The sequence below is a fragment of the Momordica charantia genome (assembly GCF_013281855.1).
Source record: "Momordica charantia cultivar OHB3-1 chromosome 4 unlocalized genomic scaffold, Mcharantia_2.0 BLBB01000004.1, whole genome shotgun sequence".
In the NCBI taxonomy this organism is placed as follows: domain Eukaryota; kingdom Viridiplantae; phylum Streptophyta; class Magnoliopsida; order Cucurbitales; family Cucurbitaceae; genus Momordica; species Momordica charantia.
Window position 1 is genome coordinate 22,991,137 of NW_028275162.1, and position 22,122 is coordinate 23,013,258.

The 22,122-nt window shown below is 34.6% G+C and overlaps 5 protein-coding genes across 7 annotated transcripts; 2 read left to right on the top strand and 3 right to left on the bottom strand.

The window, feature by feature from the left end:
* Positions 1–673: 673 nt before the first annotated feature.
* Positions 674–2,480, bottom strand: LOC111011804 (uncharacterized). 2 transcript variants are annotated; one of them, XM_022285699.2, is made up of 2 exons: positions 2,254–2,480; positions 674–1,401 (listed from the first exon to the last, which is right to left on the bottom strand). In XM_022285699.2, the coding sequence occupies exon 2, from the start codon at positions 1,330–1,332 to the stop codon at positions 841–843; it is 492 nt and encodes a 163-aa protein (XP_022141391.2). In that variant the 5' UTR covers positions 1,333–1,401; positions 2,254–2,480; the 3' UTR covers positions 674–840. The 2 variants fall into 2 exon arrangements, with proteins under 2 accessions (XP_022141391.2, XP_087979289.1); XM_088123163.1 differs by lacking the exon at positions 2,254–2,480 and having other exon boundaries at positions 674–2,217.
* Positions 2,481–3,292: 812 nt separating this feature from the next.
* On the bottom strand, positions 3,293–5,687 carry LOC111012013 (large ribosomal subunit protein eL30). Of its 2 annotated transcripts, none has more exons than XM_022286031.2 (5): positions 5,550–5,687; positions 5,361–5,466; positions 5,158–5,259; positions 4,077–4,145; positions 3,293–3,583 (listed from the first exon to the last, which is right to left on the bottom strand). In XM_022286031.2, exons 1-5 carry the CDS (start codon positions 5,568–5,570, stop codon positions 3,543–3,545), a joined length of 339 nt encoding a protein of 112 aa, XP_022141723.1. In that variant the 5' UTR covers positions 5,571–5,687; the 3' UTR covers positions 3,293–3,542. The 2 variants fall into 2 exon arrangements, with proteins under 2 accessions (XP_022141723.1, XP_087979651.1); XM_088123525.1 differs by having other exon boundaries at positions 3,293–3,609.
* Positions 5,688–8,107: 2,420 nt separating this feature from the next.
* Positions 8,108–12,378, top strand: LOC111011771 (aspartic proteinase-like protein 1). The gene is made up of 10 exons (XM_022285659.2): positions 8,108–8,592; positions 8,878–9,016; positions 9,711–9,952; positions 10,080–10,307; positions 10,430–10,568; positions 10,641–10,717; positions 10,803–10,899; positions 11,275–11,335; positions 11,505–11,576; positions 11,956–12,378. The coding sequence occupies exons 1-10, from the start codon at positions 8,294–8,296 to the stop codon at positions 12,165–12,167; spliced, it is 1,566 nt and encodes a 521-aa protein (XP_022141351.1). The 5' UTR covers positions 8,108–8,293; the 3' UTR covers positions 12,168–12,378.
* Positions 12,379–16,594: 4,216 nt separating this feature from the next.
* Positions 16,595–17,744, top strand: LOC111011911 (Heavy metal transport/detoxification superfamily protein). Its single transcript, XM_022285890.2, has 2 exons — positions 16,595–17,100; positions 17,406–17,744. Exons 1-2 carry the CDS (start codon positions 16,950–16,952, stop codon positions 17,699–17,701), a joined length of 447 nt encoding a protein of 148 aa, XP_022141582.1. The 5' UTR covers positions 16,595–16,949; the 3' UTR covers positions 17,702–17,744.
* Positions 17,745–19,252: 1,508 nt separating this feature from the next.
* Positions 19,253–21,433, bottom strand: LOC111011797 (zinc finger CCCH domain protein). The gene is made up of 2 exons (XM_022285692.2): positions 21,273–21,433; positions 19,253–19,606 (listed from the first exon to the last, which is right to left on the bottom strand). Exons 1-2 carry the CDS (start codon positions 21,381–21,383, stop codon positions 19,472–19,474), a joined length of 246 nt encoding a protein of 81 aa, XP_022141384.1. The 5' UTR covers positions 21,384–21,433; the 3' UTR covers positions 19,253–19,471.
* Between the last annotated feature and the right edge of the window lie 689 nt (positions 21,434–22,122).

Below are 22,122 nucleotides of genomic sequence, written 5' to 3' on the forward strand. Positions count from 1 at the left end.
AAGAAGAAGAACATTATTAAAACAGTATCTGTTGATGATGCAACTCAACTCCAAAGTGTCGGCGTTTGAAGAATTTATGTTTCGATTATTTGGACTTATTGTATTATATAATAAAGCTGTAAAAGGAACTTGGAAAGTCAAACGTAACGTGTCCCGGCATGTAGCATCAATATTTGCAAATAATAAGCAAAGCAAGACTGCAAAATTATTTAATTATTTTAATATTTCATTCCCATATAAAACACCACACCGACGCCACAATAAGGTATATAAAAGAGAGTTTTTTTTTTTTTTTTTTTGTAATTTCAAGAAAAATATTATTATACAATACTACTCACTCTTGTAATTTAGCCATGTTGAACCAAAATCAAGAAATCGTGTCGACTTATACTAATTTCATTCAAATTAAAATGATAAGATAAGAATATGATTTCTGAAATAAGCAAAATATCAGGATTGAGCCCTTAAGAAAGACTGCGAGACAAAATCCAATTTTCAATCTCTCTAAACAAATTTTAATGATTGAGTTTCGAAATAAACTTTTTTTTTTTTTTTTGGAAGAGAAATATGGATTTTGGAAAGATGAATGCAACGTTCATCGTTAAATAAAACAACACAATGGAGAGTGTGTTTTAACAATACAGACTACAGAGAAAGAAAGTGACAAATCATATATGATATATCATTATCATCATATCATATTTTATAGGAGAAATGAAATAAAAAGGCTAACTAAAGACCCAACCCCAACCCAAACAGGTCTCGAATTTTATTAGTTTCTAGTTTCAAGTTCTAAAATGTTATCGCTGTTGTTGATGCTGACAATATTTCATTGTTTTCTTAGCTTCGAACGGTCCTCAGGGTCCCTGCAGAAAGTGCAGGCACTGCCACTCCGAACATAAGCGCTGGATCTCTGCGCCTCCTCACAATCCCATTCTTTAAGCATTTCATTTTCCCCCCTTTCTCAAAATCCTCATCCTCATCCTCCTGATCTTGCCCGGATTCGCCGTCGCCGTCGTCGAGGGCCACCAGCTGCAGCATCAGACGGCCGTCGGATCTGTGGGCCCGGAAGTATTCGTGGTGCCTCACTTTCTCCTCCGTCAGTATCAGCCGCCCGTCGCCGGTGTAATGCCGTTTCAACACCCACGGCATGTGGGAAGCCAGATTCTCGGTGCGAACCAGCAATGGGATCGGCGGAGGATACTCCCTCTCCTTCCTCCCCGTTCCCCCCCACATTTTATTCTCCCTCTTATCGGAGAATTTCATCGGCGGCGGCGGTGGCATCGTGTCGGCCGCCGTTTGATTCTCTTTCAAATCAACACAACTCTCCATGCCAATGTAATCATCAATATCGGACTCTCGAGTACTGGAAGGGAAAACCCTCTGGCTCTGGCTCTGGCTCTGCATAGCGATTCACAAACAGAGGGTTCTTAATCAGCAGAGATTAGGAAGAGGGAAGGATGGTGGTGCGGTTTGAAGAAGTGGAGGAGGATGGGGTATTAATAAAGAGAGGGCGCTGGTCTGTTTTGTATTCAGAAACCGATCCCTTCAAAAGGAAATTTAAATGCGAGGCCAATGAAATAAAACAGAGTAAAATGGTGTCATCCATGGAGGATAATTAATAAAGGAAGTAAATAGGGTTCGAGGATTTGGCACTGTGAAACTAATTTTCAACATTTGGAAGCGGTACGTGGGCTACAAAATTGCACCACGTATTTGCTTCGATGTCGCGCACACGATGTGGCTACTACAACTCAGCCCTCGCCTCACCCATAAACGCTCTATGATGCAATTAATTAAGTACCAAATTTCCAAGTGGAGCCCTAAATTTGCCCCTCTGTAGAAGGAGACGAAGGGGAATTTGGAACTTAAACTTAAACTTAAACATATCCTTGATCCTACTATAGTCCAAAGGATAAGATTTCCGGTCACCGATCTAAAAAAGATCGCAGAAAAAGGAAAAAGCGAAGAGAGAAGATTAAGGGGAAGACATCTGTCGCGTTAGGAAGAAGAAGCTCGAAATTCAACACGCGGTGAGGTTCTTTTTTCTTCTTTCAATCTTGTGTGATTACTGTTCGATTTTAGTTAGTGAAAGTCCAATGAGTAAAATTACACCAAAAAACTTGAATCGTTCGATCGAAAACGGAGAGTGGAATCAACACAAGCCCTAGTGCGGGCCAAACAGTTGCAGTTGGAGATTGATTTCTCAAACAATCGAAAAGAAACTAGTAAAATGAGAGAAGGAGAACTTACGAGGGAGAGAATGGGGAAGCCTCTCGTCAATGGCGATAATGGAGAACTTCGAGAACTCCGAAACAGCGTTTGATCTTCGCCTCTTTCTTACACCTCTGCGAAAGATCAAATGGCGACGGTTTCGGCGTTTCCCGCTTCCTCCCGAAGTGGTTGTAAAGGAAACGCACACTTTGGAAATCAGATTTTTTTTTTTTTCCTTCTCGTTCTTTTTCATATCTACCGCGTTTTTCTTAATCGGAACATTTTTTATATCAATTAATTATACATAATTGGAAAATATGTAATTACGTATGATTATTTGCTTAGAAACGATTAGGATCAACAGATTAAGCGAGCTAGTTCAAATAATCGCTCGAAATATATGTTTAATAAATTCTTTTCCAAAACTAATAGTAGACTAAAACCAACAAAATGAATATCAACCAACAACTTGTTCAACTTGTACATTTCTTCTTGCGTGGTTTTACATTTGCAATTGTTTCTCATTTTCCCAAAAAAGAAAATAGCATTGAGTTCAAAATTTCAGAGTTAGAAAATCAACGCAATAGTTCCATATGTGGAAGTTGGAATTTCCCTTTGGTCTAAGATAGATGATTAAAGAAAGTATTAAACAATGCTCAGATTAACATTGCTTATCTAACCAAATTAGCGAAATTTAAACATATCTAATCCAGTAACAAAATTTTTTTTTAATAATATACTTGTCTTCAAAAAGTTCTCATTCTTCAAAATGAAAAGAAAAACAGTTTCGAGTTATACATATGTATATATATTAAAATATATATTTTTTGAATCACAACAAGAAGGGAGGGATCAATGTATAACAACTTAAAAATAGGAATTATCACAAAAACCAAAGGTCTAGAAGGTGATTATTTCTGCGCCCAAATAAACGTTTTTTTTGCTTTCAGAAAAATGAGTACGTATTACGCGAAGCAGCTTTATATTTACATCGATGAATAATAATACGAGTTGCTTGCATCATTTAAATCCAGTAATGAGAAGCAGAATTGCATTGCTAATGCGGAAGACAAGGAAATTCTGAATTCTCAATCGTCTAGGCATAAATAGATAAAAATACTTGAACATTCCACTTTAGACCACATCTCAACTAAACAAAACCTCAAAGACATCAACAAAATCTGGGTTTTTTACACAAGTACCATTAACATTTTTAAAAATTGACTGCAGAAAGTAGGTTGCTATTCTGAGGACATTAAAAGATGGAAATTCCACCGTTTGCTGAAGATAAAAGATGCCGCAAAAAAGACAGCTTCTAAAGGGTACTATCACTGATCACCAGGAAGCGACTTGATAATATCAGAGTCACCTGAAAAATAATAAAGCAGCGGAAGACTAGGTAAACCCGATCAGCTCAAAGTCTGAACTTTTTAAATTTTATGTTTTAAGTTCAATGTAGGGGTATAATTTGAATATCTTACCTTTGTATAATACTTTTCACCAATAAAACAAAGCTTAGGTTGACATTTTAAAAAATTGTTTAAACACTTACTATTAGTGCCATTAAAGATCTGACAAAAATTCTAATTTATTTCTAAATCCAACACCTAACCAACTCAATCAAATGCTTGTTCTATTAGGATATTTTAACCCATCAAATACATGAACAAAAAATGGTGTCTATATGAAGTATTTTTGTCAAATAATTACTAAATAAACAGAGACAGAGGAAGAGTAAGGACTAAAATCGATTGTTGAGCAAACTTCAAGAATTTAGAACAAAACATTTAAAAGTTAAAAAGAGCAAAATGAAATTAACATTAAACTTCATAGCTATAAACCCAAAAACATATTTGTAGTACCTGGGTCAATAATGCTGAGGCATGACACGCGGAAATACTTGCCACAGGCGGTTCCAAGATCAACATTGCCTAAATTAACATCCAAATAACAATAATATATAAGACACAGAAGAAACAAAACAAACAAATAATTGTATATGAAGATACAGAGAAGGCGAGGCATAATGACCAAGCATAAACCCACTAATTGAAGGTGTGTTTGGTAACTTTCCCTTTTTTATTTACATTTCCAATTTTATTAAGAAATTTAAGAAATTGACAACTATTTATATTTCATGTTTCTCATTTTTTAAGAAACAATTCTCAAAATTGTCCAAAATATTTGAAAACAACAAAATCAAAATCAAGTTTCTTCGTTTCTTTTTCTCATTTCCAATTTGTTCCTAAATAAATACAAATCTTGTTTTATTATTCTTGCATCGATGGGTGTTGGGGCAAACAATTCTATTTTTCTTTATTAAAAATAATGAAACAAAAACAAGAAAGTTACCAAACAGGCAAGTATTCTCAAAGTAAAGATGCAAGGGATGAAATGCAAGTTTAAAACTGGTTCTCCCAGACCCCACATCATTTTTACAAGTAACAACCAATGGTAGCAAACCACCCATTTTCATACTAAAATATCAACAACCCTGGAAGGTAGTAGTTACCAATCGCTACGAAAGTATGACGGAACCAACTATTTTACATATACTTATATAGAAATTCTAGTCAAGATGAACTACACACTAAAGAACCTCATTATGATCACTTATTGTAGCAGAATACCCAGCAGTTATCTAATTGATCAAATAACTCAAATATACAAACAATCGCCCAACACTTGTAAATGTTATAAGTTTCTGTCCAGACACTGAAATAATCTACATCTCATACGTAGCTGACCGTGCCAAGTATACAAACTATTTTTACCCATTCTAAGGTAATGAAAGACATCAAACTACAATAAAATAGATTAGGTATGCCTCTTATATCGAAATCATGCAATATGAAGCTCCAAATATTATAAAGCATAAAATCCTGCTAGCAAATTGGAAATATAAGCAACAAACTCACAAAGCAGAGTCTATACTACACTTACTTCCGTTGTAGTGGTGAACCCCAACTTTAGCAAGCATCGCGTAGTACTCAATTTCAGACTTACGCAGCGGCGGGCAGTTGTTCGATAGGATTATAAGCTTCCCTGTGTTTTTAATAGATCGAAAAACGGAAAGTGTCAAAAGTACACAAACAAAAAAACCCTAAATTTTAATCAAACACCATATGATACGGGCAGATGAATACCTTTGGAGCTGCGAATAGTGCGTAGGACGGTTTTATAGCCCAGTGTGTACTTGCCGCTCTTCATCACAAGGGCGAGCCTGTTGTTAATGCTCTCATGAGTCTTCTTCTGCAAATAAAATACCACAGAACGTTCAAACTACCATCCCTAAAGCAAATGGGAAAGAGAAGGTTATCGATGGAAATAAGTACCGTCTTCTTCGCCGCCGCCATCGTCCCCTTGCCCTACGCTGAAGATTTTTGACGACCAAAGGTGGAGGTACTGCGAAGAAGAGGAATGTGAAAGTTAGGGTTTAGCATTTTATAGAGTGCACGTGTAAAACACGTGAAAAAGAACCGGGCTTCTTCGGCGGCCTGATTGGAATAATGGGCTTTTTTTATGATGGGTTATACCTCTTTCTCTAACTCAACCCATAAATTTTACAAAAAGCGAAACGACATCGTATTCTTTAGCTCCGAAACGCAGATGGACAAAATTTTCGAACTCGATGTATATAAATTTTCATTTATACAAATTTAAAGAAGACAGATTGGAGGTAAAAATTTTTAACTTTTTTATGTAATTTCTTTTATAATTCAAAACAAATTATGGGCACTGTATTCAAAATAATAAAAATACTAAATTATGGGGACTGTCCCCTTTCTTCCTTTTCATTACATAAAAATGATATGTATTTTTATTTTGAGAATATAAAAACAAGTAGTATGGGTCTCGTTTATTTACTAGGAATCAAAATGATAATTAAAATGTTATTTATTTGATGTTATTTACTATAAACTTCTCGGAACCATAAATTATTGATATTATTCACTAAAATGGTCTGAAATTATAATTAATAATACTTCTTTCTTATTTCTAGCTAATTATAAATAAATTAATTACAAAAATTACTAATATTATTTTAAATTAAAATATTAATAATTTTTTTTCTATTTTATTAAAAATTTTATTAACAATTTATTTAAGATTAATAAATAATTTATCTATAAAACACAAATATAAATAATTAAAATAAAACTAGATCAATTAAAAATAATATAATTTTTATCAGAACAGCTGCTTTTAATATAAAATATTATTAAATTTTATATTTACAATAGTTAATAATAATGAATTATATTTTATCAATTTTATTGAAATTAATTAATAATAACAAAGCACAATTAAATAATTAACAAACTAAATAGAAATTTCCTTATAAAAAAACAAAATAGAAAATCTATAATATTTTAGAGTAAAATCACATCAACTTGTTTTATAATTTTTTATTAGTAGAAAAATTTTTAGTAGCAGAAATAAACAAATAAATAATAAAAGTGTATGACAATTAAATTAAAAAGTAATGAATTTCATAAATAGGTGAGAGAGGAAATACCATAATTGTAAAGTAATTATTAAAAATGCAGAGGTTGTAGAAATTATAATTTTTTATGGATAGTAATTTCCAAATTTGAGATGAGTCCTACCATTTTATTTAATACAACAATCCTGCCTTTAAAAAATAAGTTTATATGTCGATTACCACTTAAATATGTTACAGATTTTTTTTTTAATACAACATGTTGATGAGGGGATTGAAACTCACAACCTTGTAGTTTGAGTCATATGTCAATTATCGCTGAAATATGTGGGACTGATTATTAAGGTTTAGTATATTTAGAGTCTCTCCAAAACATGTGACAAAAGAATCGGGCTTCTTCGGCTGCCTATTGAAAAATTAAAGGGCTTTTTTGTGACGCATTTCTCCTTTTCCAGCCCAGCCCAACAGCTGAGTTTTACAAATCATTCAACTAAGTCAATGTTATGGACTAAGTTTCATATAATTAATCTTGCGCCTACGTTAAAAGAATTAGGAGAAAAAGTTGCATCTACATTTAGTTGGTACATGTTCTCGCATTAGGGAGATTCTATTGCGCGCGAGCTCTCCTTTATATGACCAACAGATTTTGAAACTTGTTATTTGTCTCTTTGTATGTTTGAGATGTAACTCTCTATCCAACTAACTAGGGACTCAAAAGTTCATATTCTTATTTGATTAGAGATCACAACATTTATGTAATTCTAAATTGTCCATATAAAAAAAAATGACAAGTTTCTCAATATCCTCCCATATTGGTAAAACATATCTGTATTAGTTTATGAGATCCTAATAGTTAAAATGTATTTCGAATGGTCCACAATTATTGATATTTGGAATAAAAATAAACGTCTTATCCGATAAAATATGTTTTGATGGATCGTATTAGACACTTTTAAAGTCTATCGACTTATTGTACAAAATATTAAAAGTTCATTGACGTTTTAGTACATTTTAAAGTTTATGTTCTTATTAGATACAAAATTAAATTCTTTTAGTTTAATAATTATAGGAGGGATGATAGAACATATTCTATCTCATAAATTAGGTTGGAATTAATCATAAAATTAAAAGGTTAAAATTTTATTAAACATTCTTTAAAAAATTAATGGACTTACTAGGATCGAGAACTCGACGAACAAACTGTGTAATTTAAACTTTTTTTTTTTCTTCTCGAGGGTTGTAATTTAAACTTTTTACTATTTGTTTTAAATTAAGCATGTGCACAAACTTTTAAATTTCTAATATTGAGGAGTAAATAATATAGTCAGCGTCTCGTGGCTCTCTCCCATTGCTTTCTTTTCGCCACGTTAACGGGCGCGCACTATTAGAAGGAGCGCGCATCGTAGTATCGTGCGCACCGGCGCATAGTAACTCTCTCACGCCAATTTGGTTTTTCGTCATCAACATTCAACAACCTCTGCTCTGTTTGCAGACGGAACAATTTCATTCGCGTATTTGAAAATCCAGAACTGAGGTGCTTTTTCCCACCCGAAGCCCGACGCTCAGTCGCCGAACATTCATCCGGCCTTCCCCGGACTTCGCCGTTCCGAAATCTGGTCTTCACCTCGACTTTCCATGGCGAATTGTGTGGTTGTTTTGCTCTTAATGGCTTGTTTCTTAGCGGACAGCTCGGTTGCGCATACGTTCTCGTCGAAGCTCATACATCGGTTTTCCGAGGAGGCGAAAGCGCTTTGGGAGTCGAGGAGTGGTAATGTGTCTCGAAAATTTTGGCCACGGAGGGATAGCTTGAAGTATTTTGAATTGCTTATGGATAATGACTTGAAGAGACGGAGGCTGAAGATCGGATCGAAGGACGAGATGCTTTTGCCTTCCGAAGGAAGCGAAGTTTTGTTCTTCGGGAACGAGTTTGATTGGTTAGTAGTATGCTTGAACTTGAACTGTTATATTTCTTGGAGAAAGAGGACGTGATCGCTCTCGTAGGCTAACTTCTCAGTTCTATCATTTGTCTTATTTATTTACTTTCACAACAACTCTCAGAGTCTCAGTTTTAATTTTACGAGCATTTCCTTCACCGTTAAAAAGTTGAAGAAAAATGGAGGGAAAATTTTCACTAGGCCATGAGTTGTACTTTGCTGTTAACTATGATCTAACCTTGTTTATTAGAGCGATTAAAGAATTCAGTGGGTCTAGTTGTCCAGGTTACATTACACATGGATCGATATAGGAACACCAAGTGTTTCGTTTCTTGTTGCGTTGGATGTCGGAAGTGATCTGCTCTGGGTTCCGTGTGATTGCATTCAATGTGCTCCCTTGTCTGCAAGTTATTATAGCGTACTGGTACGGTTGCAATCGCCAAATTCTAATTTCTTCATTTCTCTAATGACTTTTTGACATATTTTCAAGTCTTACTCGGAATATGAAGTGCTAACTAGTTCATAAACTGGATAACTGGTTTCCTTTCCCTCCAACTTCAAATAAGTAGCCGAGTATGTCTTTATTCAATCTCAGTTAACTTCCGCACGAGTTATAATTATATCTCAGTTAGTATTACTGTGCAAGAATCATAATCATAAAATAATGAAAGCTCAAGGTTTACTTGTGTGGATATTGAACCGTCCATATGTTCCATATCCCTGAAAGCTGAAATGAAGTCGTTGTCATAATCAGTCTCTTTAACTAGTCAAGTTTACAGGATATTTTACCACATGTAACTTCTAGAGGAAAGATCTGTATTCAAAATTCTTCCACACATATATATTGTCAATGGAAAATAACAGGAAAAAAAAAAAAAGCCAAAGTAAGCTCTTAATTCAATCAGATTATTGTACTGCCTCCAACATAGTAATACATAGTAAAACGGGCATTGCACATGTATGGTTGTTTTATATCAATGAAATCTTTCTTTTGATTACGTTTATATTAGTAACTGTCCTTATCCAGCATTTCACTAAGAACTGTAACGGGTTTTTCAGTTAATTCCACCAATTGATTGGCAGGTGTTCTCTTCTGTTTGGGGCTGTCTATGATGCAGGATAGGGATTTGAGTGAGTACAACCCAGCTTTATCGAGCACCAGCAAGCACCTTTCTTGCGACCATCAATTATGTGCGTGGAGCGCAACTTGCAAAAGACCTGATGAGCCCTGCACTTATAAACGAGATTATTACTCAGATAATACATCAAGTTCTGGATTTATGATTGAAGATAAATTGCATTTGGCATCTTTCAGCAAACATGCGAAACGAAGTCTTGTGCAAGCCTCGGTTGTATTAGGGTGGGTTCTTACTGCATCACATACTTTGATGTTTTCTTTATCTTTATCACTGTTGAACTTGAGATATTGGAATATCACCTAATTCTTTGCCTGATGTCTCTCTCTCTCTCTCTCTCTCTTGATGCAGCTGTGGTAGGAAACAGAGTGGTGGCTATTTGGATGGGGCTGCCCCTGATGGTGTCATGGGTTTGGGTCCTGGAAACATTTCAGTGCCAACCTTATTGGCAAAAGCAGGATTAGTTAGAAACACGTTCTCACTTTGTTTTGATGGCAATGGTTCTGGGAGAATTCTCTTTGGGGACAATGGTTCTGCTACCCAGCAAACAACACGATTTTTGCCCTTATTTGGTGAATTGTATGTGATCTATCAGTATCAACTAAATTATTCGCTAGCCCAATTCTTCCCTTATTATCCTCTGAAGTTATATATTATTATCGTCACCAACTCACCATTCAACCATCTATTCCTTGTCTCAGTGATGCCTATTTTGTTGGGGTGGAATCTTTTTGTGTTGGTAGTTCCTGTCTGCAGAAAAGTGGATTCCAGGCATTGGTTGACAGTGGCTCATCTTTTACATATCTTCCAGCAGAAGTCTATAGAAGGATTGTCTTTGAGGTGATACTGGCATATAAAGATGCGTGATATTTCAATTTAGTATGGCCTAAAGTCTCATATTACTTGATGCAGTTTGACAAACAAGTAAAATTAAATGCTACCAGAATAACTCTCCAGGAGTTTCCCTGGAGTTACTGCTATAATGTCAGGTAGGTGTTTGAAAAAGGAAAAGTGAATAGGGATATTTTCGTCATTTCTTAAGGGTTGACAGGCAGTTCGTTTATTATGGAACAGTTCGCTGGAGTCCGCCAATATTCCTAGCATGAAACTCGTGTTTCCTTTGAATCAAAGCTTTATACATGATCCTGTATATGTCCTCCCTGTCAACCAAGTAAGTTAGCCGTTTTGCTTTCGATTCCCCAGTAATGTTACATAAATGGTTATTTTAGTGGAAGGCCCTTAAAATATTAATTTTTTTAATGCAATTTCCTCAATTTGTTAGTTTTGGGAGTGGGAAAAGTAGAAAGTTTTTGCACATAAGTTTGAGGCACAATCATGTTTAGGCAAGCACCAAAATGTTTACTCCCTTACCCGGCTCCTCTATTATTGTTTCGGAGGCTATTGCATCCAAAATGCCCCTTGTCTAGAATATTGATAATAGCATGAAACTACAGGACTCGTTTGTTTCTCATCCTTTTTCCTTACAGTGGCGCTATGATCTGTCTGTTTTGGTTGAAGTATCAATCTTCTGAAACTTATGGTGCAGGGATATAAAATTTTCTGTTTAACTTTAGAGGAGACAGATGACGATTATGGTATAATTGGACGTAAGTAGGCCTTCTGACTCTGTAGTTTGCATATTCAACTTTTTCAATAATTTTCTATAGCCTAGCTTCTTTTTTTCTGCTGCACAATTACACCTACACGCAGGAGCTTGGACGTGTTAATGCACTTGTGATAAAGTTTGTAATATCTTCTTCCTTTTTTGTGCTACAGAAAACTTGATGGTGGGTTATCGGATGGTTTTTGACAGGGAAAATCTTAAATTGGGTTGGTCCAAGTCCAAATGTAAGCATGTTTTTATTATTATTTACAGTTTGAGTTTTCTTCTAATAAGTGTGTTGCAGCTTCTCTTCCATTACTTCATGATTATTTTATAATCTTTTATAAGAAAGATTTTGATTATTAGGCAACAATGAAATCTTGCTTTTTGAATTTTCTAAGCAGCTTATGATTTCAAGGTTATTTTTACCAATGACCTTGACATCCTGAAGTTAAGTTTTCATATTAAATTCTTCGTTGGTCCAGATTTAAGTTTCTGTGAAGGGTTGTTTGTTATACTTCTGGATTTCGCTTTTCTGATCTGCATGGAAAGAGAACTTACATTAAGCATAATTTAGTTTCACTTTTCTTCATTCGAGATTTATAAGTGTCTGCAAAACTGCAGGCCTGGATATTAATAGCAAGTCATACAATGCCAAGCCTCCTTCAAATGACGGATCGCCAATTGCAATACCATCCAATGAACAAAAAAGCCCACCAAATAGGCAAGCAATTGCACCCACTGCTTCAAGAACGACGTCTTCCAAATCTTCCCCAACTGCATCCCATTTTTCTCCCTTGTTACTTTTGTTTCCGGTTTTCCTGGTCGTTTGTTGAGTTTCTCGAGTTCATATTGTACATGCCGCCTTTCATGACTGGGGTTTCAACTTTCAATTACTAAATAGGTTATCCGTTCCTGTAAGTTATTTATCATATAGGGAAAAATAAGTTGCTTTTTTTTTTTTGGGTATCTATTAACGGATATATATTTTGTAGATATCTCTTACAATTGATCATGCATAAGTACAACTGCCAGTTCAATGTGTAATTCTTTCTATGCTCCTCCATCAACCAAATTATTTGAAGAAGTGCCTGGTTTAGACATTGTTAACAAATAACCGAAGTTCTGTAAAACTATATTGGAAAGGTTTAGGTTTTGTGTACGTCAATAATTTCAGTACATGCAAGGAAAAGAAACTTGGGTGGCGACTGACCAGCTTCCGCACCTCTCGTACTACTTACTATGCTGCAATATTACCAGACAGGTAGTTATTATCTTCCATTTTTTAATTAACTGCTGAAATTCCTAGAGAAATTCTCTTCTATAGGTATGATTTGAAAGTGATGAAAACATTTGACAGGTTACATGAAGAGGAGCATTTTCGGATAAATTGATTGATTAGCTCTATATGGGCTAGTGCCTTGGTCAGATGAGTCATGCAGGGTGACTCCAAGGTAAATAGACCTCCCGCAATCAATGAAATATGAGTTGTGAAAGAAAAATTAATATATTATACATTGCCCAAAAACATTGGATAGCTCTTCACTCAAGTGGTTTAACCTTTTAGATCAATTTGATTTAGAAAAGAAATGGGAAGATGAAATGAGTTGTTCAAGTCACAAAATTTTAATTCGTAATGCAAAAAGAATGTGATTAGGAGGTTAATCGTATTAAGATGAAGCAAAGCAACCTAATGAAGTTGAACTGTGACTGATACCACAGGAGGAGACCACGATCAAGTGGGTGAATTCATGCCAAGGTTTGGCCTTTTCTTTTTCTGGCACTTGCTTTGGGAGAAAGTTGTACTAAGCTAGTGGTCTACTTTCTTTTTCCCAGAAATATTAAGTTTTTGTTATTGGTGCAAATCTTTTCTTATATTTAAGATACGAAATTGTCTGTTTACTTTTAAATTTTATTCAAAAGATCCAATATCTATGAAAATACTATCCTTATAAACTTTGTAATTTTTTTCACTTTTGACAAACTTGAGATTTCATCATTTCAAGTTACCTAGCCATTTCTTATATAGTCAACTTTCCATACACTTTCAACTAAGAGTTTGCTTTTATTTGAATCAACTCATCTCTCTAGATCAAACCCACCTGCCTTAATGCTAAATTATAGAATGTTTTTACCATCACTTTTGGGCTGCACCTTAAACAGTCGTCTCCGTGAACGAAGGACCACCAAGCTGAAAGCTCCTATCAATCTCAACAATTTTCCTAATAAAGTCTGCTTGCCAATGAAGCTCCATAGTTCCACCCCAGGACCAATTTTGGGGAATGAATTTGATATCAGAAATAACGAACTCTCCTTTTCTCCAAATTGATGTAATATTATATTGAGCTTGCATAGATTTGCTTTTGAGTTTTTTCTTATAATAAAAATTTTGTGTTTAATTATAAACCAATAATCAACTGTAGTTGAGACTGATGCGGTCCCACCCTCGTATTTAAATTTTGTAGTTGGTATCAAAGACCAAGAAGAATGGGATTGAATCTTTGAGAATTAGCTATTTGCCCTTCAATTATTCCTTGAAGGGCAAATAAAAGCACTGAATTCTTTGATGGATTTTAAATTACTTACCCTAGTTAATAAATTGTCATATTCTTTCGTTTTGCAGTGGTAACTTAGAATTTTCAATTATATCCATGCATTGCTCTTGAAGGAGAAATGATTTGGTTTCTTGTCATTATCAGGTCGGTGAAGTTCTTTCTCTTTGAATCAATTAATTAATATTTCCCAATATCCCTTCTAATTCTAGTATCTTCGACCTTCGTTTATTACTTATTTAATTACGAACTTGCTCAGAAATGTTCAAATAAGTTTTTCTTTTCGGAAAAAAGTTATGGTTTAAGAGTTTGGTCTTTTTTCTTTATTCTTATGATGTTTTAGTCATCCCGTTATTCTGATCTAAACACTTGTCATGTGATCTATAGATTCTTTCTTCTTTTTATTGTGATCATAAAACAAAATGGTGATAATATCAAAGATAAGAAAACAGCATGGAAAATTCTCACTCGAATTTTGATAAAGTAGCCCCCTTTAGTATAGAAAAAGTGTACCTTTTACCTAGAGAGATTCCATCAAATTGGGTCAATAGCTAGTTCAGAATCACGAGAAGGGCACTGAATATTGGATGAACTAACTTGAAAGAGAAATATATCGATTTATTTCCCTCTCTTTCCTCAATGAAAACTCCAACATTATAAGCTCTTATTAAAAGCTGTTATTATTAGATAGTGATGGATGAAGGTGAGATGAGGTTCAGGGTCACTCGAACAGTTACCGTTCAAAATAGTAGCGTGGCACCCAATAATGCACGGTGCCAAAAAGTTGCACTGTTTGGATAGACCTATTTCACAGGGCTAGATTTGTGTGTTGGGAAATTTTGGCAGTGAGTGGTATGTTCACCCATAAATAAAAGAGCCAACTTTACTCGACATGCTCCCCCTCTTCCTCCTTTTTCTTTCCATAATTTTTTACAGATGCATTTTGCGTCACACAATCTTAGATTTTCTTCATGCATGTCTGTCTAATCATATAATCTAGACACAAAATTTACTTATTTAGAGCCACTATTTGTTTTTCCTGATTATCTCCTTTTTATTTATTGTAATTGTCTTTGTAGGATTTCATTATCCCTATTAAATAATTCTTTTGCCTATGACCTTGAATCCTACCTTCTCAATTATACCATTTCAAATATTGGGTTTGCTAAGAAGTATGCTGTTAGACAAAGAATCAAGGTCACGACACAGACATGATAACATACTATTTAAAAATTTAGGCAGTTTTTTACCGTATGTATAATTGTTATATGAGAGATAAATTTAGAGTCAACAAGTAGTTAGATATATTTCACTTTCGAAATTAATTATTTTTGTCTTACGTTAATGTTTATGTCTATCAATTATATTTAGTAAGTATTCTGCATTCATACGAGTGTTAGACTTGTATTCAATCTGTACCATTAGTATTTGAGACGTTTATTGTGCCAAGCGTCTGGAATGCATGTCCAATAAATAGTGGAGTGTCCAACGACACGTGTTAGTGTCCAAAATGTTAGCGAAACCAATGTCTGATCATGCTTCACCAATATAATAAAGATTGGTAAAAATTGAATTTGATATTGATCCCATGATTTCTTTTTTCAAATTTATATTTTTCACGTTGATTTGGTTGCGTCTATTTTAATAGGTTCAAGTTTTAGGATCTTGGTTACATCTCAAGGAACCAATAAGAGGCTCAAGATTATCTAAAGAAGAAGTAAAAAACTTAATAAAATACATGTGAGAGAACTCTTTGGAACAACCAAAACATCAGCTATAGAAGCTACTTGATGCTAGATAATTTGCAGTATTGAAACAATTTATGTGGGGACTATCTTGTTGGCCATGCGTATACCTAATCAAATCCAACCACATACATAATTCTGAACCCCCCATTTTTATTTAGTAGAGACGAGACATAGAAAAAGCAAAAACTTAGTTTCCATTAGGATCGCCCCCCAACAGAGAGAAATCTAAAACCAGTAATTCAGAGGAAATATGGAAGCTTTTAAGTCATATTCCAGATTTTTGCCACCTTGCAAAGCAGCTACAACTAGTCAGTTATTTGGGCGTGGCTTTGTAATGTATATTCGTTTTATACTTCTTTTTCCCATCTTTCAATTTTCCCTTTTCCAAATTCCCACCACCCATCACGGCTCTATCCTCTGCATCCCACAAGTGGATAATTGTCTGTGAACATAAATTCCCAAGACAAAACTTCTAAAGGTTGGTTCATTTTTCCATGGACGAGTTCTTGAAATTTTTGTAGTCAAAATCACTCTAATATGGAGTGGTTTCATATTGTTCTATTTGTATTTAGTCACTTCATTATCTATTTCATTGGTGGGACCTACCTAGTTTTGGATATTAATTACATGATAAGAGTACAGCAACCGTTCCATACTACTTTCATAACCAACTGCCTGCACCAGCTCCTTTGAATTTTTTGGTTGCCACGTGGGCTCTTCATCAACCGTTGGATTATATGTTATCCACGTGGATATCTACCACTAGAACGTGGCAGTTTCTGATTCATAATCCAAATCCATGTTACTCCAACCATACATGATGCATGCATATTCTTGCGAAGATATGCAGATATATCAATGATCAAAATGTTCTAGGCTTTCATATTTGTCACTATCAGACGGCATTTGGCTCTCAAGCTTTTAACTTTGTTCTTACTTTCACCTTTTCTTATACACGAAGAATTGGGCCATTTTCTGAAAAAGACCAAATTCCAGAGAAAGAAAGAAAGTACAACTTTGGAGTCAAACTTTTGTTTTAAAAATTGCAAACCCTCCCATTATTTTTTCAACAGTCTCTGCAGAACTACATATAAGAAGGGGGTCAGTTCTAGAGAATTAGACACCCAAAGAAGGACCAAATAAACCCTTAATTGTTCAAAGAGTAGGGTGCAGCCTTTTCCATCAATCTTCCCATCTCCCACTTGAAACGCTTATAGGAAGAAGCCTATATACAACCATATAACATACACTTTCCTGGCTGTAGCAGGTCTTGTGAAAATACTTGGCAACATATAGAGAAAAGAAGAGGTTGTACAAAATGGGAGTTGAAGGCACTTGGGAGTACTTCTCCAATCTGATCAATAAGCACAAGAAGAAGAAGAAGCAGATGCAAACAGTGGCTCTAAAGGTTCGAATGGACTGTGAGGGCTGCGGGCGCAAGATGAAGCAAATCATGTCTCGCGTAAAAGGTACGTAAACTTTTGAGTCAAGTAGTGATTTTAGATAGTATGTTCTCCAGTGTTCAAACTCCTTCAATCTCATGCATGTTACCCTCTTCGTTAAATCTCGTACTAATTTCATGAGATGACCACCAAACTCTACAACATTTGATTGCTAGAAAAATGGTAAGATTTTAATATCTGAAGTACATGGTTATACTATCATGGAATTTGAACTTGTTTCCTCTAATTAAGTTCCTCTACTTGTCAATCTAGAGCGGTTAATACTTTAAAACCCAGATGTTATGTATTATATGTTTTCATGGGGCTTGCAGGGGCAAAGCAAGTGGATGTGGACGTGAAGCAGATGAAGGTGACAGTGACAGGTTACATAGAGCCAAAGAAGGTGCTGAAGGCAGCACAAGCAACGAAGAAGAAGGTCGAGATGTGGCCGTACGTTCCAGTTTCGATAGAGCCATACCCGTACGTGTCGGTTGCTTACGACAAGAAGGCCCCTCCGAACATGGTTAGAAGTGTGCCCAACACAGCCAACATTACAGAGACTGTGGTCGACGAAAACTATGTTCGAATGTTCAGTGATGACAATCCCTACGCTTGCTCAATCATGTAGACTTGACTTTGCTTTTAATTAATAATCTCCAAATATATACACACGTCACAATGTCATGTTTGAAGTTTGCAAAACCTCCTGTTTGATTTTCTTGTTCTGTAGTTGATGAGTGAAGTACTCATGATCGTCGGCTTTTGCGTGCTTTGGTGTTGAATAAGTTTTTTGAAATTTATGATAGATTGTAAATTGTTTTGAAAAACGTGTAATTTTCTTCTGATTCGAGTAAATAGTAGGTTCAAAACCCATCGGTTCAGAGTTTTCTATTGTACTCCCTGAAAAATAATTATTTTAATTCATGAGCTTTTAAAATATCTATTTTAATCGCAATTTTTTAAAATCAACTATTTTTTTCACATAATATTTACCTCAATCAATTTACTGGCCTTGAGACATGTCTACATTAGAAGGAACGTTAATCCTCATGCTTGAAGTTACACGGTCCATTTGTTCAAAATTTGAATAATTTATTTGTGTAAAAGCTTTTTTAATTATAATTGCCACTTTTGGTCGAAAGTTGACGTATCTCGTTTGGATAATGCAAAATTTCTACCTTTTATATTGCATAATAATTACCTCTATAAAAAGCGAGTTGTTCAAGTTCAGAGCTAATTTCAAACAGATTCCCTACCCAAACAAGAGTTGAATATTAAAAAAGATTATAAAAGAAAAGAATTCTGTTTTCAACAATTGGGAAGAGTTTTTTTTAAACACTATTATCGAACAGTACTAATAAACCAGGTGTGTTCTTTCAAGGAGAGGCAAAAATTTCTTCTTCTGCCTTTTTGTCTCTTTTATGTGTCCTCCACAACTACAAGAACTAATAATCTCAATGAACTAAACCGGTTATAACTCCATTTTTTTTGCTGCTGTTATGTTATATTAATTGGCTTGATGATCAGTTAAGGCCATTCATTCACAACTGTCCTAACCCCAACAAATTTAAATTCTTTGCCCATCTCACTTGTTTCATTCTTTCTTGGATGAACGTTTAAACTCATGCATTGTCATTTTCTCCATAACTAACTAATTGTGTTAGTCACTTGCTGAGTCTTGTACTAATTTTCAATCTCACAAATCAGAAATCAAGAATATAGAATATAAGAGGTCAACCCTTAAAAAAGGTTATTGGCTTTTCTTATTCAATTCATCAAGAATCGAGTTTCAAGAAAAAACCAACAACATTAAGAAAAATTGAGTTCAACAATGCAGAGGGGAAAGTTTAATCTTCAATCTTAAGAAAGTTAATAAATGCTTTATCTACAAAACTAGGCTCAGAAGGCTCTGGTTGACAAATTATATTGGAGTTATAGGTAATTTAATCTAGTAGTGGTCGATTAAACAAGGGTTTATAAATCATGATTAAGAGAACAATGTTGTTAATTTTTCTACTGAAGAAACCTAACTTGGTCTATTCTACTAATTTTTCCTCTTGATATCCATACCATGCATCCGTAATTCATAGGATAGTTTGGCCTTAGGAACTGAAAATTACTTGGCACTAAATAAAGTAGCGTCTAAGACCATGTATACTAAATATTTTTTATGCACTAATGAAAAAAATTTCATGATATAAGGACCTATTAAAGAAAGGAAACATTACATTTGTTTTCACATGATTTGCAGACTGGAGAATACGAATAAACATCATAAAGTTCATTTTAGGCCAACAGTGTTGGACAAATCAGCTCCTATATTTGGATTCATCTTTGTCTAGATCCAATTCAATTGTTTTTGTACAGCTTTTACCTTCAATGAAACTTGAAACCAACTTCAATATTGGGTATTATCAAAAACCCATGGTTGGTGCAAGAAAAGCTCTCGCCCATTCATTTGCACAGCTCCTGTGGCTATATCCTCTGCACGCTTCCTAGCTGTTTCATCTCTTTTAGCAGATGCCTCAGCATCCTGAAAATAGGAGGACATGGTTGGAGATAAATGTCAAACATCAAAAGCTCATTAACTTCACTGATGCACAAATCGCCTCGCAATTGATTGGTGCAATGATTCAGGTTCTTTGTAATTCAGTAGTTGGCTAACTTAAAGAACACAAATGAACCTGTATTTCGTGCCACTGTCAATCAATTGTTGAAACGTGTGATCTAGAACGTTAACAGTCTCCAAAGTTAAAGATATCAGTTTCATATTGAAGGTACTTTCTAGCAGTATTTCATCAATCCCGTTCTTGAACAATTTCATTGAAATTTCCATGAGAAATAGGGCTCATGTTAGTTTCTGGGAGGATTTTAGGATCGGTAATAACCCCCTCAAAGTTATTTTCCACGACCTCGTTAATCTTTAATCCTCATGATAGTTCTTCTACCCTCCCTCGTGATTATGATTTTCATTTTATAACACCCTTTAATGATCATGATCTTAAGATTTGGCTAATCTCTTTTGTAGTTACAAGGGGTTGCCTATCCCCAACGTTAGATTGTTTTTGTAAATGAACTCTCAAGCCTTCAAGCATGTTCTCTAGTAAGTTCTACCCCTTTAGTGTCTCATGGAGATCAATTTGTCCCCCTTTCTTCTCCATGATCTGGGAGAATCCAAAGAATACTTTATTTGCCTGGTTGATTTCTTCGGGAAGGACAAACACTGTGACTTAATTCAAAGATTTTCATCCATGGTTTTATGTCTCCAATGCCGGAGTGTGACGTGTGTTTAAGAGGTATACAGAGGAACTTAATCACGTGCCTTAAATTTTCCACTTTACACTGAAACTATGAAGCAAATTCTTGTATAAATTTGGAGTTAATCTGCCTCCCAGAGGTTGTAGGGACATGGGGGAGGTACTCGCAAATTCCCCTTACAGCAGAAAGGGATTGGGTTATTTGGCAGGCGAAATTCTTCATTATATTGTTGAATTTAGGCTTGAGAGAAATAAGAGAACTTTAATTTTTAGGTCAACAACACGTGGGGTAGAGGTTCGAACATTCAAATAATATACCTAGATATATACTTTAGTTTAACTAATTGAGCTCTACTCATGTTGGAAAAATTAAGATAACCTAGTATTTCAAATTATCGTCTTTTTCTTTTTCTTCATAATTGGAGCATTATCTCGTAAATTCGTAATGTTGATTTAATCTCTTTTTTTTTTTTTTTTCTTTTTTACTTTGCTCCTTCGTCTAGGTGCTCTTTTCTGCAGGCCCTAAAGCTGGCTGGTTTCTTGTTAAAACCACTGAACAAAACAAGACAACACAATCCTAGAAGGCTAGAACTATCTCAGTCATTATATCCATACGCACCTTTCGTTTCTCATTAACCAATTCCTTTTCCCAACTTCGGGTAAATTTGATGTGGGCCATTTAATGTTCATTTCTACGGTTGAATTTTCCACAACTTCGGGTAAATTGAATAAATACTTAAGAGCTTTTCAAATTCTCATCATTTGAATTTTCAAGTTACTCTTGCAATATTCATTATTTGTCCAATCCAGGGCAACCCTAATTCTGTAATCTTATTGGCCTCGGCACTAAATACAAGTAATTGCGGCCTAAAAGAACAGATCGATGGAACATAAAAAAGCAGAAATCGAGAGAAACCCTAAGCGAAGCTAGAGAGAAAGTACCTTCTGCCGCTTCCAGGATAGGAACTGAGCCTCCGTGATGGGATTCGTCCTTGGGTTATGAGATGTGAGCTTCTCTTTTTCCATAGCGGCTGCTGCTTCTTCTGCCCCCATTTTGTGACTGTATATCAGATTCGTCGATTTGATAGCTCGCCTCCAATGAACTGCTGTTTCGACCTTTGTTATATACTCAGGAGAGAGGGAGGGACACAGAGACGGAGAGAGAGATTTTTTTAAAGAAAAAACACAATAATATATATTTTTCAGTACAAGGAAAGGAGATTCGAGATATATATTAATTACCATTTATTTTGGTGAAAAAAAAACTACTTGCATGTTTAGTTGGGCTAAAAAAACCACTTAGATGTTTAATTTATGGTCTCAATTTTATGAGATAAGAATGGAAATATCGATAAAATTTCAGTATTAATAAATCTTTTAAAAAAGGCATAAAAATAAAAAGATCATTAAATCTATTTAAATTTACAAATAAGTAATTCACTTTTTCATATGAGTTAGAAAATTTTATAATTAATATTATGTCACATTTATTGATATATTTTCTAGTTTGATTCTCCTCTTTGTGGGCATATGGAAATATTGACATGTCAAGAAAAAAGCATACTCTAAATATGTCAAGAAATTTCTTTATGGAATCCCTAGGTTAAGTTATAAATTGAGTTCATGGTTTCAAAGTTTCAATTTATTCAATATAATTTGGGTTAGTTTCTATTTGTCTTTAATATTTTAAAGGTTAAAAAAAATCAATATATTATTGAAAATGATTCATGAAGTTTACCTCAAATTGAAACTTTAAAAACTATAGAAATCAAATAGAAACTAAGTTCAAATC

Excerpts from the sequence above, each read along its gene's own strand:
- LOC111012013 (XM_088123525.1), bottom strand. The coding sequence starts at position 5,570 with ATGGCGGCGGCGAAGAAGACG. Across the intron at positions 5,467-5,549 it reads TGGCGGCGGCGAAGAAGACG|AAGAAGACTCATGAGAGCAT; the intron begins GTACTTATTTCC and ends TTTTATTTGCAG. Across the intron at positions 3,610-4,076 it reads CCTCAGCATTATTGACCCAG|TCTTCCGCTGCTTTATTATT; the intron begins GTACTACAAATA and ends GGGTTTACCTAG.
- LOC111011797 (XM_022285692.2), bottom strand. The coding sequence starts at position 21,383 with ATGGGGGCAGAAGAAGCAGCAGCCGCTATGGAAAAAGAGAAGCTCACA. Across the intron at positions 19,607-21,272 it reads TATCCTGGAAGCGGCAGAAG|GATGCTGAGGCATCTGCTAA; the intron begins GTACTTTCTCTC and ends TCCTATTTTCAG.
- LOC111011771 (XM_022285659.2), top strand. The coding sequence starts at position 8,294 with ATGGCGAATTGTGTGGTTGTTTTGCTCTTAATGGCTTGTTTCTTAGCG. Across the intron at positions 9,017-9,710 it reads CAAGTTATTATAGCGTACTG|GATAGGGATTTGAGTGAGTA; the intron begins GTACGGTTGCAA and ends TCTATGATGCAG. Across the intron at positions 10,569-10,640 it reads ATAGAAGGATTGTCTTTGAG|TTTGACAAACAAGTAAAATT; the intron begins GTGATACTGGCA and ends TACTTGATGCAG.
- LOC111011911 (XM_022285890.2), top strand. The coding sequence starts at position 16,950 with ATGGGAGTTGAAGGCACTTGGGAGTACTTCTCCAATCTGATCAATAAG. Across the intron at positions 17,101-17,405 it reads AATCATGTCTCGCGTAAAAG|GGGCAAAGCAAGTGGATGTG; the intron begins GTACGTAAACTT and ends TGGGGCTTGCAG.
- LOC111011804 (XM_088123163.1), bottom strand. The coding sequence starts at position 1,407 with ATGCAGAGCCAGAGCCAGAGCCAGAGGGTTTTCCCTTCCAGTACTCGA.